We start from the raw sequence: 16,178 nt of genomic DNA on the forward strand, positions 1-16,178 counted from the left end.
GGAAAGAAACACTCTGGACGCAAGAACTCAAATACTGCATAGTTTTATAAAAGAATAATAATCCTCACAAAGATGACCAGGTAGCAGATTCCCCACTGGACCAGTCTCTTACAATTCATTCACATGTGATCAGAGCAGCAGTATACAAATAATTCAATTGATACCAAATTAGTTTACAGTCTTTAAAATACAAACAAATGATATCTTTATACATAGTGCAATAGGTTTCTTGTAACAAAAAAGCAGATCCATTCCACATCGGGCAGTCATCCACCATAGTCCAGAGTCACACCAATGACATATGTGCAAAGACAGCGAAGACTCCAGCAGTGATCAGGGTCAGGACTGGATGTCTTTTGAGGAAGCTCCAGGCGGTTAGTCATTTGGTCTGGTCTCTAGAAAAATACGTCAGAATATGCTGGATTTTCAGTAGACGGTCCTCTAATGATCTCATTGAAAGAACAGAGAGCTGATACCTAGGATCCACAGGTAACACAGCAAGGAGCCACCAGCACCACGCTGGTCCACTGGGGGAGCCCTGAAAGCAAAATGGGAGCCATTATTCTTCCTTAACCTTACAGTTGCAAAATAATAGTTAAACTCTTAACGGCTGCTATGGGAAGCACCATTTTTGGTTTTTAAATCATGTACAGAGCACAGTCAGCATACCATGATCAGTCACATTATCCTGCAGACTGTCATGCGTACATCTGAAACGGACACATTTGCACTCCTGTATTAAAGGGAATCTGTCACCCCTTTTTTGAGATCTCATGTAATTCAATTGTGTGTCACATAAGGATTCTCTTAGTACTTTTGCTTCCCCCTGACCCCGCACCTTTCATGCATAAATACCTTTATATCAGTTCAGATGTATGTAAACTGCCATGGTCCGGTCCGCTGGGCGGGGTTTATTCAACTGCTCCCCCCTCCCTGTCTTGCTCTACGCATTTCTTCTTGTGTAGAGCAAGACAGGGAGGGGGGAAGCAGATGAATAAGCCCCGCCCAGTGGACCGGACAGCGGCAGTTTACATACATCTGAACTGATATAAAGGTATTTATGCATGAAAGGTGCGGGGTCAGGGGGAAGTAAAAGTACTAAGAGAATCCTTATGTGACACACAATTGAATTATATCATTATATGATATCTCAAAAAAGGGGTGACAGATTCGACCACAGATCTGTGCACACCTGAAAAGAAGGATGCTGCCGGAACAGACAGCAAACGGAGTGCAAAGTGTCTCCATCTGCCTCATTATACTGAGTGGTTCCGTCGGTGGTCTCATCTGAATTGTATTTGTGTGAGATTTACACAAACCCATAAGAACACAATGTAATCCCAGCCATTGCTGAAAGATCAAAATTATTATGTACCCCAAAATGTTACCAATATCAGTTTATACTCATCTAGAAAGGATAGGCTAAAGACAGTTTGTATAGCTTATTCCAGGAGCTCCACAACATCCTCCTGCCCCCCAATAAACAGTCAGGCCAATGAGAACTTTTCTAGCTCGTTGAGACTATGTTTATCTCTGGCTTTAGTCCGACTCACTCCTCCACTTATTCCTCTGTCCACCAAACCTGACAGGATAAGTGTTCAGGAAACCTGACAGGTCGCTGTCCTCACCCAACGTATGTCTCGAGCAGACCTCTTTATTAGCCCGTCCTACAACCTCACAGCTGGGAGACGACAACATTTAAAATCCTGATTGGCAAAAAGTGCACTAAAGATTGCCTATTAAAAAGGTATTTAGTAAAATTTGAAATACTTAAATGTACTTTATTTTTGTTACATTTCACAGAGTATCCAATATAGGGTCACTTGTGGAAGTTTCTGCTGATCTGACACCTCAGGGGATCGGCTAATGAAGTCCACAATCTATTCAAACGGAATCTGCGTTCTAAATGCCAAGTATCGCTCCTTCCCATCCGATCCCTCAAACAGTAGTTTACACCCACATACGGGGTACTGCCATGGTCGGTAAAAATAGCATATTTTAATATTACAGTACAGACCAAAAGTTTGGACACACCTTCTCATTCAGAGAGATTTCTTTATTTTCATGACTATGAATATTGTAGATCCACTCTGAAGGCATCAAAACTATGAATTTACACATGTGGAATTATATAATTAACAAAAAAGTGTGAAACTGAAAATACTGTTTGTCTTATATTCTAGGTTCTTCAAAGCAACCACCTTTGCCAAGAGTGTGCAAAGCAGTAATCAAAGTCATTCTCTTGATGAGCTTCAAAAGGTAGTCACCGGAAATGGTTTTCACTTCACAGGTGTGCCCAAGTCAGGTTTATTAACTGGGATTTCTTGCCTGGGGTTGGGACCATCAGTTGTGTTGTGCAGAAGTCTGGTGGAAACACAGCTGATAATCCTACTGAATAGACTGTTAGAATTTGTATTATGGCAAGAAAAAAAAAGCAGCTAAGTGAAGAAAAACAAGTGGCCATCATTACTTTAAGAAATGAAGGTCAGTCAGGCTGAAAAATTGGGAAAACTTTTGAGTGCAGTGGCAAAAACTATCAAGCGCTACAAAGAAACTGGCTCACATGAGGACCGCCCCAGGAAAGGAAGACCAAGAGTCACCTCTGCTGCAGAGGATAAGTTCATCCGAGTCACCAGCCTCAGAAATCGCAGGTTAACAGCAGCTCAGATTAGAGACCAGGTCAATGCCACACAGAGTTCTATCAGCAGACACATCTCTACAACAACTGCTAAGAGGACACTTTGTGCAGCAGGCCTTCATGGTAAAATAGCTGCTAGGAAACCACTACTAAGGACAGGCAACAAGCAGAAGAGACTTGTTTTGGGCTAAAGAACACAAGGAATGGACAGACCAGTGGAACTCTGTGCTTTGGTCTGAGGAGTCCAAATTTGAGATCTTTGGTTCCAACCACCGTGTCTTTGTGCGACGCAGAAAAGGTGAACGGATGGACTCTACATGCCTGGTTCCCACCGTGAAGCATGGAGGTGTGATGGTGTGGGGGTGCTTTGCTGGTGACACTGTTGGGGATTTATTCAAAACTGAAGACATACTGAAACAGCATGGCTACCACAGCATCTTGCAGCGGCATGCTATCCAGATTGCGTTTAGTTGGACCATCATTTATTTTTCAACAGGACAATGACCCCAAACACACCTCCAGGCTGTGTAAGGGCTATTTGACCAAGGAGGAGAGTGATGGGGTGCTACGCCAGATGACCTGGCCTCCACAGTCACCAGACCTGAACCCAATCGAGATGGTTTGGGGTGAGCTGCACCGCAGAGTGAAGGCAAAAGGGCCAACAATTGCTAAGCATCTCTGGGAACTCCTTCAAGACTGTTGGAAGACCATTTCCGGTGACTACCTCTTGAAGCTCATCAAGTGAATGCTAAGAGTGTGCAAAGCAGTAATCAAAGCAAAAAGGTGGCTGCGTTGAAGAAACTAGAATATAAGACATATTTTTACAGTTGTTTCACACTTTTTTTTGTTAATTATATAATTCCACATGTGTTAATTCATAGTTTTGATGCCTTCAGAGTGAATCTACAAACTTTCATAGTCATGAAAAGAAAACCCTTTGAATGAGGTGTGTCCAAACTTTTTGTCCATAATATATATATATAATATATATATATATACATATACATACACACACACACACACACTGACAGAGGTACAAATCCCAGCTCTGCCCTGTGGAAAAATTAAATAAATATTTCCCCCATCTCACAGATCTTCCTTACCTGATGTATCACAATCAATGACATCACGGTTTCCCTCATACCGGAAGTCCGCTGCCTCGGAGTAACCCTTGACTCTGCTCTGTCCTTCAAACTGCACATCTAAGCTCTTTCCACTTACAGCTCAAAAATATTTCCAGAATCTATCCTTTCCTCAACTCTCAATCTACTAAAATGCTTGTGCATGCCCTCATCATCTCCCGCCTCAATTACACTGAAACATCCTTTTGTGGTCTCTCTGCCAACACTCTCGCACCTCTCTGGTCCATCCTTAACTCTGCTGCCCGACTAATTCATCTCTCTCCTCGATACTTTTCCTCTTCTCCCCTCTGCAAATCTCTTCACTGGCTCCCATTCCCTCAGCGTATTCAGTTCAAATTACTAATACTGACCTACAAAGCCATCCATAACCGGTCCCCTTCCTATATCTCTGAGCTAATCTCCCGATATCTTCCCTCACGTAATCTCCAGTCCTCAGAAGACCTCCTTCTCTTCTCCTCCCTTATTCGCTCCTCACCTAATCGCCTCCAAGATTTCTCCCGAATATCTCCCATCCTCTGGAATTCTGTGTCCCAACACATCCGACGATCAACCACATTCGGATCCTTCACACAGAACCTGAAAACCCACCTCTTCAATAAAGCTTACAGCCTGCAATGCCTCCTCACCACTACCGGAACTACTGCCTCACGATCACCGGAGCTGCTGCAATCTCCCCCCCCCCCCCCCCATCCTGTAGAATGGAAGCCCGCAAGGGTAGAGTCCTCTCCCCTCTGTATCAGTCTATTATTGTTTCTGTTTACTGTAAGTGATATCTGTAATTTGTATGTAACCCCCTTCTCATGTACAGCACCATGGAATCAATGGTGCTATATAAATAATACCTAGGTTCCCAACGCAATTATACGTACCTTAGGTGGCTGTTCCAGTGTAATGGTTAAAGTGCACAACCACCACCGTGGGGAGATTGGGGTTCAAATCCCAGTTGAGTTGGAATTATTATACCAGTAGAGGTACTTGAGCAAGACTAGTGCCTACCTCAAACATGAGAGCCACGAACAAAGTCATGCCGGCTCGGACGTCGCCCGGATTAACAATTCCGCGTCAGATGCTGAAGAACCAGGACAATCTGATAAATGGGCTACTGGAACAAACCATACATGAACAAGGCAAGAGAGCCTGGATCTGATGAAATGCTACTACAGCAGTAGGCCAAATGAAAGAGGCTATATGAATTGTGAGGAAACTCTGGATGGATACAAGACCTGCATGTCCACTGACTGAGAAACAACTAGTCACCCAATGTTTCAATGTCATAAAGAGAAAGCTATTCTCACCAGGGCTGTGGAGTCGGAGTCGTGGTCGGTGCTCATTTTGGTGGAGTCGGAGTCGGAGTTGGAGTCGGTATAAAATGGACCGACTCAGACTCCTAAAATATATAATAAATTGGGTACAGTAATTCAATGCAGGATGTGCTGAATATTTTTTCATAGGAATTTGGGAAAGTCATGAAATGTCCTATAAATGGCTGTTCTATTCCTCATCTAAGGCTACATTCACACACAGCGTTTTTCCTGTGTTTTTTGAGGATACGTTTTTCAGCTGCAAAAGCTGATCATCTTTTTAAAAAAACCGCATCACCTGAAAGGTTTTTGAGCTCATAGATAATGTTTTCAATAGCAAAAGCAGATTAGAAATCTGCTCTATCTATCCATTTATCCATATCTGTCTATCCATATCGTATCTGTACCAAAAAGAATGAAAACCGGGTAGTACACCAATATATATTCTGTTCTATCTAAATATCTTGTTTATGGGATCATAAAAATGATTAAATGTCTGAGGTTCACATTGTACTACAATAAATTTTTCACTTAAATATAAGCAATATGTGTGGGAGTCGGAGTCGTGGAGTCGGAGTTGGAGTCGGAGTCGGTGTAAGGGAAATTGAGGAGTCGGAGTCGCAGGTTTGGCTTACCGACTCCACAGCCCTGATTCTCACAACTTGAGAAGAACTGCACTGCAGATCTATCCCACATGAACACCTGGAAGAACGTGCAACCCCGAAAATCCTGATCCAATCCTGCAAATAGAGAGCACTGCAGCTGATCTGAAACAGAAGATCTTTCATAATCAAAATACCATTAATACCAGAGATCGACTGCCAAGGCCCAGCAAAGGAACAACCCCAGACAGTATGCTAGAATATGCCAATAGAGCACTTGCATCAATACCTACCATCACAATTACGCAAACTAATAAACTGATCTATGCTACTGCCTCAGCAATCATGGAAATGCTTGGCTATTCAACCAGCAAGAACAGAAGTACGTGCCCCCTTGGAAAAGAAGACTGGAGACAAAGATCAAGGTGACACAAAGGGAAGTCAGACAATTAACAGAAATACAGAAGGGTGTAAAGGTCAAGAATAAGACCAAGCTGGACAGGTACAAAGGTTTGACCCCAACTGAAACTCTAGAGACTGCTAAACAAAGGCTCACCGCACTCGCTGCAAGACTAGGGAGATACACTAGAGAAGCTGAGGCCAAGAAAATACCCTGTTCTCCAGAGAATCATCTAAGGTGTACTCCCAACTACAGAACAATAGCACAAAGGCAGCAACTCCACCAATAGCAGAGACTGAACAATACTGGAGGAACATATGGGAGAAGGAAAAAAAAAAAAAAAAAAAAAAAAAAAAAAAAATAATACACAACACAAGTGCAATGTGGCTGCAAGATTTGAGAATGAAACACAGCAACGACCTAGAGCGAGAGTCAGTCACCATTACAGAAGCAGACATCAACAGCAGGACAAGAACATGAAGAGCTGGACAGCACCTGGCCCAGACATGATCCACACCTACCGGCTAAAAAAATTAATAGCGGTACATGAACGAATGGCAAAGCAGATGAACCAACCACTAGAAGAAGGCTACCACCCAGCTTGGCCAACACATCATGATGGATCCTCACAAAGGAACAGTTCCATCCAACTACTACCCAATAACCTGTCTTATAACATGGAAAATCCTGTCCGGCATCATAGCCACCAAGCTACAGAATCATATGAACCAGTACATGAATCCAGCTCAGAAAGGCATTGGGACCAACACTAGAGGCTCTAAGCACCAGCTCCTAATAGATAGACCAATCTCAGCACATCCTGGATTGACAACAGGAAAGCATATGACTCAATGCCACACACATGGATCTGTGACTGCTTGGCTCTCGACAATGTCAACAGGAAATTAAGAACCTTCCTCGGAAACTCAATGGGGCTATGGAGAACAACACTGGAAGTCATCTCAAAACAACTATCACAAATGTCCATCAAATGCGGCATCTACCAAGGTGATGCACTGTCCCCATTGCTGTTCTGCATAGGCTTGAACCTCCTCAGTCAGATAATTACAGAGTCTGGCTATGGATACAAGTTCAAGAGTGAAAGCACCATCAGCTACCTCCTCTACATGGATAACATCAAGCTGTATTCAAAAAACGAACGAGACATCAATTCACTGATCCACCTGACAAGGATCTACAGCGAAGACATCGGGACGTCCTTCGGACAGGAGAAGTGCGGCCGGTTGGTAAAGAGAGGCAAGGTAGTCAAGACTGATGGAGTGGAATTACCAGCAAGGCATATAGCAGATGTACAGTCATGTTAGAAGTACCTCGACATCCCATAATGAAAAGGCAAGGAAAGCCGCAACATCCAAATACCATCAAAGGGTAAAACAGGTCCTGAAGATCCAGCTCAATGGGAATAATGAATGAATGATAAAATTCACACCATCAATACATATGCCCTGCCAGTTATCAGATACCCTGCTGGCATAGTGTGCTGGCCAAAAGAAGAGATGGAAGCTGCAGATGTGAAGACACGAAAGCTCCTCACAATGCATGGAGGTCTCCACCCTAGGTCTAGCACCCAAAGATTGTATACCAACAGAAAGGAGGGTGGTCAAGGCTTGATAAGCATCCAAGCCACCATCATGGATGAAACAAGGAGTATCCAGGAATACATCCGAAAAACGGCATCAAAAGATCAGATGCTGAGAGAAAGCCTAAAGCAGCAACAACAACAGATCTGTAAGGAAGAACAGGAACATAAAGCGCCATGGCAAGACAAGCTGCTGCATGGAATGTACCATCAACAGATAATGGAAGTGGCTGACATGGAGAAATGCTACCAATGGCTGGAGACAGCTGGACTCAGAGACAGCACAGATGCACTAATCATAGCGGCAGAAGAGCAAGCACTAAGTACAAGAACAAAAGAAGCAGGAATCTATCAAACAAGACAAGACCAAAGGTGCAGACTATGCAAAGAAACCTCAGAAACCATCCAACACAGAGTGGCGGGATGCAAAATGCAAGCAGGAACAGCGTATACTGAACGCCACAACCAAGTATGCAGGAACATCTGCACAGCATATGGGCCAAGTCCCCCTAAAAGTCCAGGTGGGAGACCCCAGAGAAAGTGGTGGAGAAGGAAAGGGCTAAAACCCTGTGGGACTTCAACATCCAGATGGATAAGCAGGTGTTGGCTAATCAGACATTGTCATAGTAGACGGCAATGCTAATAGATGTGGCAGTGACAAGTGACAGCAACAGCAGAAAGGAGTATGAGAAGCTCGAGATATACCAGGGCCTCAAAGGAGAACTGGAGAAGATGTGGAAGGTGAAGGCAACAGTGATTCAAGTGGTGATAGTGGTCACTGCTCCAAGTGCTCCTAAGTTGGAAGAATGGCTACAACAGATCCCAGGAGCAACATCTGAGCTCGCTGTCCAGAAAAGCGCAATGTTGGGAACAACCAAGATCCTGCACAAAACCCGCAAATTCCCAGGCCTCTGGTAGAGAACCCGAGAATGAGAAAAGACAAAAAGAGAATACACTCCTATTTGAGCAATTCAAATTTTTAGATTTTTTTTTTTTTTTTTTTAGTTCCCTAAGGCTAGTTTCACACTAGCATTTTTGAGCGCAGCGACGGCCTGCGCACGGCCGCCACTAAGCCCCGCCCCCGCTGGTAGCTCCGCCTACCGGCGCATGACGCTGCATGCGCCCCCCTATCTTTAGCACTGGGGGCGCAGGCCGTGCGCAGTATGCGTTTGGCGGCGCATGCGTCCTTTTGACGGTGCGCCGACCTGCGCAACCTGCTGCAGTTTGGTTGCGCCGGCGCACCGTCAAAAAGAGGACTTGAACCAGTGTTCTATATACTGCAATATAACAATCCATTGACACCCTGTGATCGCTTTGGAAGGATACGATGGGCGTGCGGAATGGTGCATCCACAGGACCACGCACCTTAAATGCCGTCAGACTGACAGCTACATTTAAGAGGTTAACAGCAGCAATTGCTGTTACAGGTAGATGCCAGTTGAGTAACATTGCCAACATCTGCCAGGCATGGTGAAGGCTCACCTCCTGAGCCCAAACACACCAGCACCCAACAAGCGCCATAAGTATGCAACAGACGTTGGAAAGTTGTTAAAGCAATGAAGGCAAAATCATCTCTTCAAGCACATGGTGGTGCTCATGAAGTGATGCAGCCTTTTCATCGTTTACATCGTCCATATCTGCACCATAACTTTACCATTTATGATGTAAGATATTACAGAGTTACCCTACTCACTTTAATGTGTCACCTTTTATCTGAAGTGCATGCATAGTGATCAGAGTTTATCCAGACACAGCCTACATGTACCTGTATATTGTCCTCTTTCTCCGGCATGGAGCCAAAATGATGAAGGATTTGGCTTCGAAATCTGTATCTGAGGTTCTGGAACCAGTGACAAGCCTGAGTGTAGACGGCATCATGAAGTTCTCTGAGCTGCTGCAGTTCTTCATCAACCTATCCATAAAATTAGGATTACCACGAAAGTCAGATTTTCAGTCTTTCCATATACGCAAAGTAAACATCAATGATTTGAAGTCCGAGAGGAACAAACGATGACTTACCTGAGTGTCAGTCAAGTAGTCAATGTCAGCGGTGCAGTAACCATCCCTCATGCCTCGATTTAAAACCTGAAACCTTTTTCCTCCAACTGTATCAACCACAGAGCGACCATCGGGGAGAAAATGTACGTTCCGAATCTGCAGCATGCAACCATAATCTGCAAAACTGAAGGAGGATATGGTACATCACAATCTGCGCTGACAAGGTGGTCCGTACATGGCCAGACGTCAGCATTACACAGCAACAACATTTAGGCTTGTCTGGTGTATATGTCTATATGCTGCAGGCTACAGACATGGAGTTTTCCTATGGATTTCATCCTTTGCAAAGAATTATATCACCACAGCAGGTACATATAAACACTGTGAAAAGGTGTATGCTGCTGCGTGCGGATGGTAGACATTTCTGAGCAATGACTTTAAAGCCAGATTCACCTAAGTTCTGACTGTGATGCACAGATTGGTTGAAAGTCCTCTGATCAGAGCTTGCCAGCCTCATCTATGCCTATGTTGCTGTTGAGTCTGGGTCAGGAGACCCATGGGCGGTCCATCCATCACAATCCATACTCCGACTGCAAAAACACTGAAATGTCAGTCTGAGCTAATGGCCAGAACTACACTCAGTATAAAAACCGTATGTATTTTTTTCAGTTTTGCTTCACTGTGTGTGTGTATATAGGCAGGTTATATTTTCTTTATTACACGCAGAATTACCTCTTTTCAGGGTCACTGATGCACATTCCGAATTGCTTCGTACCGGTCTCCATACATCTCCGAATCATGAGTCGGTATCGTGGTTCAAACACGTGAAGAGGACAAGGCACGGTAGGATAGGCCATGGTGCATACAAACATAGGCACATTTTTTGTTAAGCTAAATTAAAAGGAAAAAAGGTGATGAGTATTTTGTATCTGATGAGGCACGTTCTACATATAGCATTAACTGGGAGGTGACCCAGAGCTTGTGCCCCAAGGCCGCCACAACATCCATACCCGTGCAGCAGAGTGAGGATCTCCTGCCTAAATCTGGGCTGCTGCAGTGATGTCGCCATCAGTGGTATCAGAGGGCAGCAAAGTCGCCAAGAGAAAGGATTGGCAGCGCCAGAGGCAAGAGCTATGGAAGCATTGGCATGCCTGTAAGGCAGGCAAGATGGCGTTCGTCTACGTATGACTACTTAGACTGTTTATGTGTTGTCCAACTAAACTCTTTAGCAAGAAACAAAATCTTTTCATTACATGGGTCTTATACCGCCTATTCGGTAAATTAAGAGACTTGCGTCTTATCGCGTTAACGCTGCAGTTTGTCTTTTTGGCATGTCACGTTTTAAATATTATTTCCTAGTATTTTCCTTTGACAAATCCTTTCTTGATACAGTCACGTGCAGATTACATGCTTTTCAGCTGCAGATTTTCCGCATTTAATGCAACATCATGGGGAAGACCACCACATAAAACTGCATACTCACAAGAGAAATTGACATATTGGGGATTTCAAACCTGCAACGCCGGTCAGTTTACGTAGCGCAAAAAACAACCAAAAACCAGAGTGTATGAGATTTTTTTTTTTTATAAATCCCATCCACTTTTCTGGAATTGTGAGATTTTGCACTTGTTGAGCAGTGTGACAAACTCATTGTGGGAACTTAAGCCAACTCGGCGGCCCCTTGTGGGTCAAGATCCCTCTGCATGATCTTTTAGAGAAGTGCTCTACACTATGCGACGCAGCAACTACGTCCTCTGGGCAGTCACTCTGGTCAAGGCAACATTTGCTACACAGTTTTGACAACCCTCTTTCTTCTATAAAACAGCCTATAGACACATTACAGACCCCAGGGTGACAAGAGCTGCCATGCAAACCATTCTTTAGTGACCCCTATATAATACAATATATATAACCTGGTCCTCAAACTATAGATCCCAGACTGTCTGCTATATTGTGGTAGTGTTTCTGCCTGGGTAACTTCTGCTCTACCTGCTGATACACCCACCTAGACCCCTCACAGCTTTGCTTCACAGCTTCTGTCAATTGCCAGCTCTGGCCCTCTGCATTTCGCCATGCAGCCCAGAGGTTTTATTACCCACTACTAAGAGTGGAGAGCTATGTAGTGTTCTAGCTACAAAAAAAAAAAAAAAAAAACAAAAAACAAAACACCACAGCAAAAAAGAAAAGTCCGGTAATCATGGAAATCAGAAGATGCATAGACATGTTAAGGATATGCAAGATATAAAAAAAGAAAAGTGAAACATTTCATCTAGTTTGAATTCCTTGTGCAGAAATGTGAGGAGCCTGCGTGGCCTAAACGTGCTACCATGGCCTGCTGCATCTCCAGATCCATTAAGATTTATTGGTTGGCAATTACAGAAGGAGCGGCCAGCAGTGGATCTTGATGATTTTGACCAAGTGCACTCCGCACAGCAGAACATTCCTCAGACAACCACTAAACTTCATCGATAGCAGCCAAATTTCTGCACATGGCGCCAATTCTCGATGCTGAACAAATCAAGAAGTTAAAACTGGATACAAAAGTTTCAGTCATTTGTATATCATGAACATGTCTATCCATCCTGATAGTTCCAAAATTCCACGACTTCCTTCTTGGTGCTGCTATTTGAATGTAGATCAGTATGTATATATTTAAAATATGGGGGTGGTGGAAAGGGTGTCTCACATCAGGATTTCTTTGCACCATCACCCTTAATCCCGCTCCGAGAATAAATACAAAGCAACGTTACACATAAAACAAACTCAATATAATTACTCTGATAGTTCTATGGTTTCTTCTTCATGAAGTCTTTTCCTCTCGCATAACTCTTCAGGAAGATATTGCTTAATTAATTCTTCCAACAAGAAGGTCACATTGAAGGTTCTGCGTGCCAGATACTAAGGCCAAAGAAATAATGTTAAAAGCAGGAATTCACAAAAAGTCCACAAGATCAGCAATGGGCCACATGTGGCAATGTTTTCATAATTGGCATAAGATCCCAAACATGGCCACAAGAGGGCAGCAAAATGCTTAGCAAACCCTCAAGACTTAACTAGGATAAGAGTGGATTTACAGACCCCAGCACTATTTGATAGCTTTTTATCATTAGGCTGGGATCACACATGCGAGGAATACGGCCGAGTCTCGCATGGTAATACCCGGCACTGCTGTCAGCACTCGGGAGCAGAGTGTGCGGCTCCATTTATTTCTATGCAGCCGCACGCTCCGCTCCTGAATGCCCGCGGCAGTGCCGGGTATTACCATGCGAGACTTGGCCGTATTTCTCGCATGTGTGATCCCAGCCTTATTCTCCTCTACGCACTTAATGCATTTATGATTTTTTTAGAAAAAGGCAAGAAAATGCATGTCTGCATAATAAAAAATAAAAAGCGCAAAACAAAATAAACTCCTCTAATGTCAAGTTCCCACTACGAGTTTTTAACGTTGAATATTTTCATAGAGAAAAAAAAAAAATGCTGCACCTTCGAGTTACACCAAAGTGGATGATGGGTCTTAAATCCCATGCACTTTTTTTTTAATCCACATTTTACGCTGTGAAACGGACCTACCCTTAGAAGTGTATTAGACATGGAAAGTCTGCAGATAAAAGCAGCATATTCATTTTTGCTGCAGAAATGCACAAAAAAACCAAAAAAAAAAAAAACCATGTAATCAGCACATCAATTAAGTTGTCAGAGACAAATACTGGGAAGTATAAAAAATAAAGGTAAAAAGGGAGGTGACGGCACACCAAGAAGTAAAAATTCTTAATATGGCTTGAATTGCCGCAATAAAGTATGAGTAACTGACGCGTTTCAAGTGCGCTTGTTGCACTCTTAGGCTGGTTTCACAGACCTGCGTTGGTCTGCGCACGGCTGCCGCTAAGCTCCGCCCCTTGCAGCGCTTCCTCCGGTTAGCTCCGCCTATGGACGCATGACGCTGCATGCGAACTGCATCCCCTATCTTTAGCATTGGGGACGCAGGCCGTGCGCAGGTATGCGTTTGGCGGGCATGCACCCTTTTGACGGTGCGCCGACCAGCGCCAAACGCAACCTGTTACATTTTGGTGCGCTTGGCGCACCGTCAAAAGGACACATGCACTGCCAAACGCATACCTGCGCACGGCCTGCGTCCCCAATGCTAAAGATAGGGGACGCAGGCCGCATGCAGCGTCATGCGCCCATAGGTGGAACTAACCGGAGGACGTGCGCAGACCGACGCCGGTATGTGAAACACCAATGTGAAACCAGCCTTCGTCATAGGGTACACAACATAAAAAACAAAAGCTTAATTTAATGCAGCACATACCAAAGAAATGAAAGCTGCAGCATGAAAAGCATGATAAAAACCACATGTAAAAAACAGACGAAACCTAATAATGCATCAAATACTGATCATGGGAACGTACCCAGAGGAAGCACAAGGACTGTTATAATATATGTACTGTTCCTTGTACTGTGATAAAGTGTGAGATTCTATGGATTACTAGATGCTGTATGAACAGGTTTTCACAGGTCATATGCACCTGGACGGGGAGATTGTGCAGTATGGACTACAGACACTCCTCAGGTGTGGATCCGCGGCTCTGCACAGACAGGTCTGATCTACTAGCGAGCACTCACCTCTGCTAAACTCTGCTTACACAGGGGGCACTGAGGTGTGTGATCCAAGCAGCGTTCCAAGCACTTCTTACAGAAGGTGTGCCCACAAGGTGTGGTCACAGGCTCATAAAATAACCTGCAAATGGAATAATGTGCTTAGAACTCAGCAATTCATTCTGCAAACACAGAAAACAAAAAATCTGAATACCAACCAAAACACACGTCACTCCAACTTACTCCAATGGCGTTTGGCTATGTTAGGTGAATATTGCAAATACGGCGATTACAATATTCGCTCATCTCTAGTCATAAATTAATCCGCATACAGGATGTTGTGCAACATTTGGAGACTACACACAAACAGCGCCCCTCTTGTCCAAGGACTATATCTGGTACTGCGGGGCTCAGTCCTTATCACTTGAATGCAATACCTGATACAGCCCCAGGTAATATTTTGTAATAGCAATGTATTGCCACACTGTCACTAACCTCATACAAAGGGAGCACTCAAAGTCATTTCCATCAATCAGCTTATATAGGGTGGACGGGTCTGCTGTGAAGCTGGAGAAGTCACCATACGAGCTTTCTAGAACAGAACAGAAATAATTGCAGTGTGCTGAATTTTATAATTACCAGGCCGTGGAGGCTAGATCTTAATAATCCTTAGCCAAAAAGGCAAGAAGTCTTAAGAGTTAAGGCCCCGTCACACAAAGATGCACCAGCAATCCCGACAACGATATGACCTTGTCAGGATCGCTGGTGCATCGCTACATGATCGCTGGTGAGCCGCCAAACAGTCACCTTCACCAGCGATCAGCACCAGCGAGGACGCTGGTCTCTAAGGTAAATATCGGGTTACTAAGCAGCGTGCTTCACTTACTTACCCGATGTGTACCTTAGAAACCTGCGTGCTCACGCCGGGAGCTGCCAGCACGCAGGTTTCTAAGGTACACATCGAGTAACTAAGTGATGGCACGCGCTTAGTAACCCGATATTTACCTTAGAGACCAGCTCCCAGCGCCTGCTTAGAGCGCTGAGAGCCTCGCTGATCGTTGGCTCCCGCTGCCACACGCAGCGATGCGCGCTGGCCAGCGGGAGACCAGCGATAAAAAAAAAAAAATAAATAAATAATATGGCCCAGGCCGATTGAGCACGATCAGCGATACCCGGCAGGGGGGGCCGATCGCTGATCCCCGTCACACACAGCGATCTCGCTGGCGAGATCGCTGTGGTGTCACAAAATCAGGCAATTTAGGCAACCACTATGAGATCAGTGAGGATCTATTCTACAGATTGAACAATTGATATACTATTCTGAATAATGCATTCAACATCTATGGCTTGAAAACTAAAATGCAAATACACACACACACAGTATGGTGCAAAAGTTTAAGGCTGGAGTGGAAGAAAATGCTAAAAAGTAGGAATGTGTTAAAAATAAACTACCTTTTTATTTTTTATCAATGAAGAAAATGCAAAATGACTGAACTAAAGTCAAATCAATATTTGATGTGACCACCACTTGCCTTCAAAACAACATCAATTTTTCTAGACACACCTGTGCAAGCAAAGTCAGGGATTTTGTAGGATTACAGTCAAGTGTGCAAGTAATCGATTTTAACAGGTGATAATGATCATCATTTTTACTTGTGGGTTACAATAGCCATTAACTGAAAAAAAAAAAAAAAAAAAGCTGTGTTGGAGACTTAAAACCAGGTGAGGAACAGTCAAAATCCTACAGAAGGTGATCATGTGGATGACCTTTCATGTCACAAATCATTCATGCATCATGGCAAGACTGAGCCCTGCAACAAAACACAATGTAGTTATACTGCATCAGCAAAAGGTTCACCAAGGCCAAGATTCTAAAGCAGATTGGGATTTCATGATAAAAG

At 43.9% G+C, this 16,178-nt stretch overlaps 1 protein-coding gene across 2 annotated transcripts in view; it reads right to left on the bottom strand.

Moving 5' to 3' along the window:
• Positions 1-27: 27 nt before the first annotated feature.
• Positions 28-16,178, bottom strand: part of LONRF1 (LON peptidase N-terminal domain and ring finger 1) — a 35,559-nt gene continuing 19,408 nt past the window's right edge. Inside the window, exons 6-13 of one of the 2 annotated variants that reach the window (XM_073583590.1) lie at positions 14,773-14,869; positions 14,305-14,419; positions 12,458-12,579; positions 10,414-10,572; positions 9,703-9,865; positions 9,449-9,595; positions 5,076-5,167; positions 407-538 (exon numbers count right to left, since the gene is read on the bottom strand). In XM_073583590.1, the coding sequence (XP_073439691.1) occupies positions 5,108-5,167; positions 9,449-9,595; positions 9,703-9,865; positions 10,414-10,572; positions 12,458-12,579; positions 14,305-14,419; positions 14,773-14,869 (863 nt within the window). In that variant the 3' untranslated portion in view covers positions 407-538; positions 5,076-5,107. Of the gene's footprint in view, positions 539-5,075; positions 5,168-9,448; positions 9,596-9,702; positions 9,866-10,413; positions 10,573-12,457; positions 12,580-14,304; positions 14,420-14,772; positions 14,870-16,178 lie in introns of both variants that reach the window. The other variant, XM_073583589.1, reaches the window with a different exon arrangement.

Source organism: Dendrobates tinctorius, unplaced genomic scaffold, assembly GCF_039654945.1.
Source record: "Dendrobates tinctorius isolate UK_male_01 unplaced genomic scaffold, ASM3965494v1 ptg000079l, whole genome shotgun sequence".
Taxonomy (NCBI): Eukaryota; Metazoa; Chordata; class Amphibia; order Anura; family Dendrobatidae; genus Dendrobates; species Dendrobates tinctorius.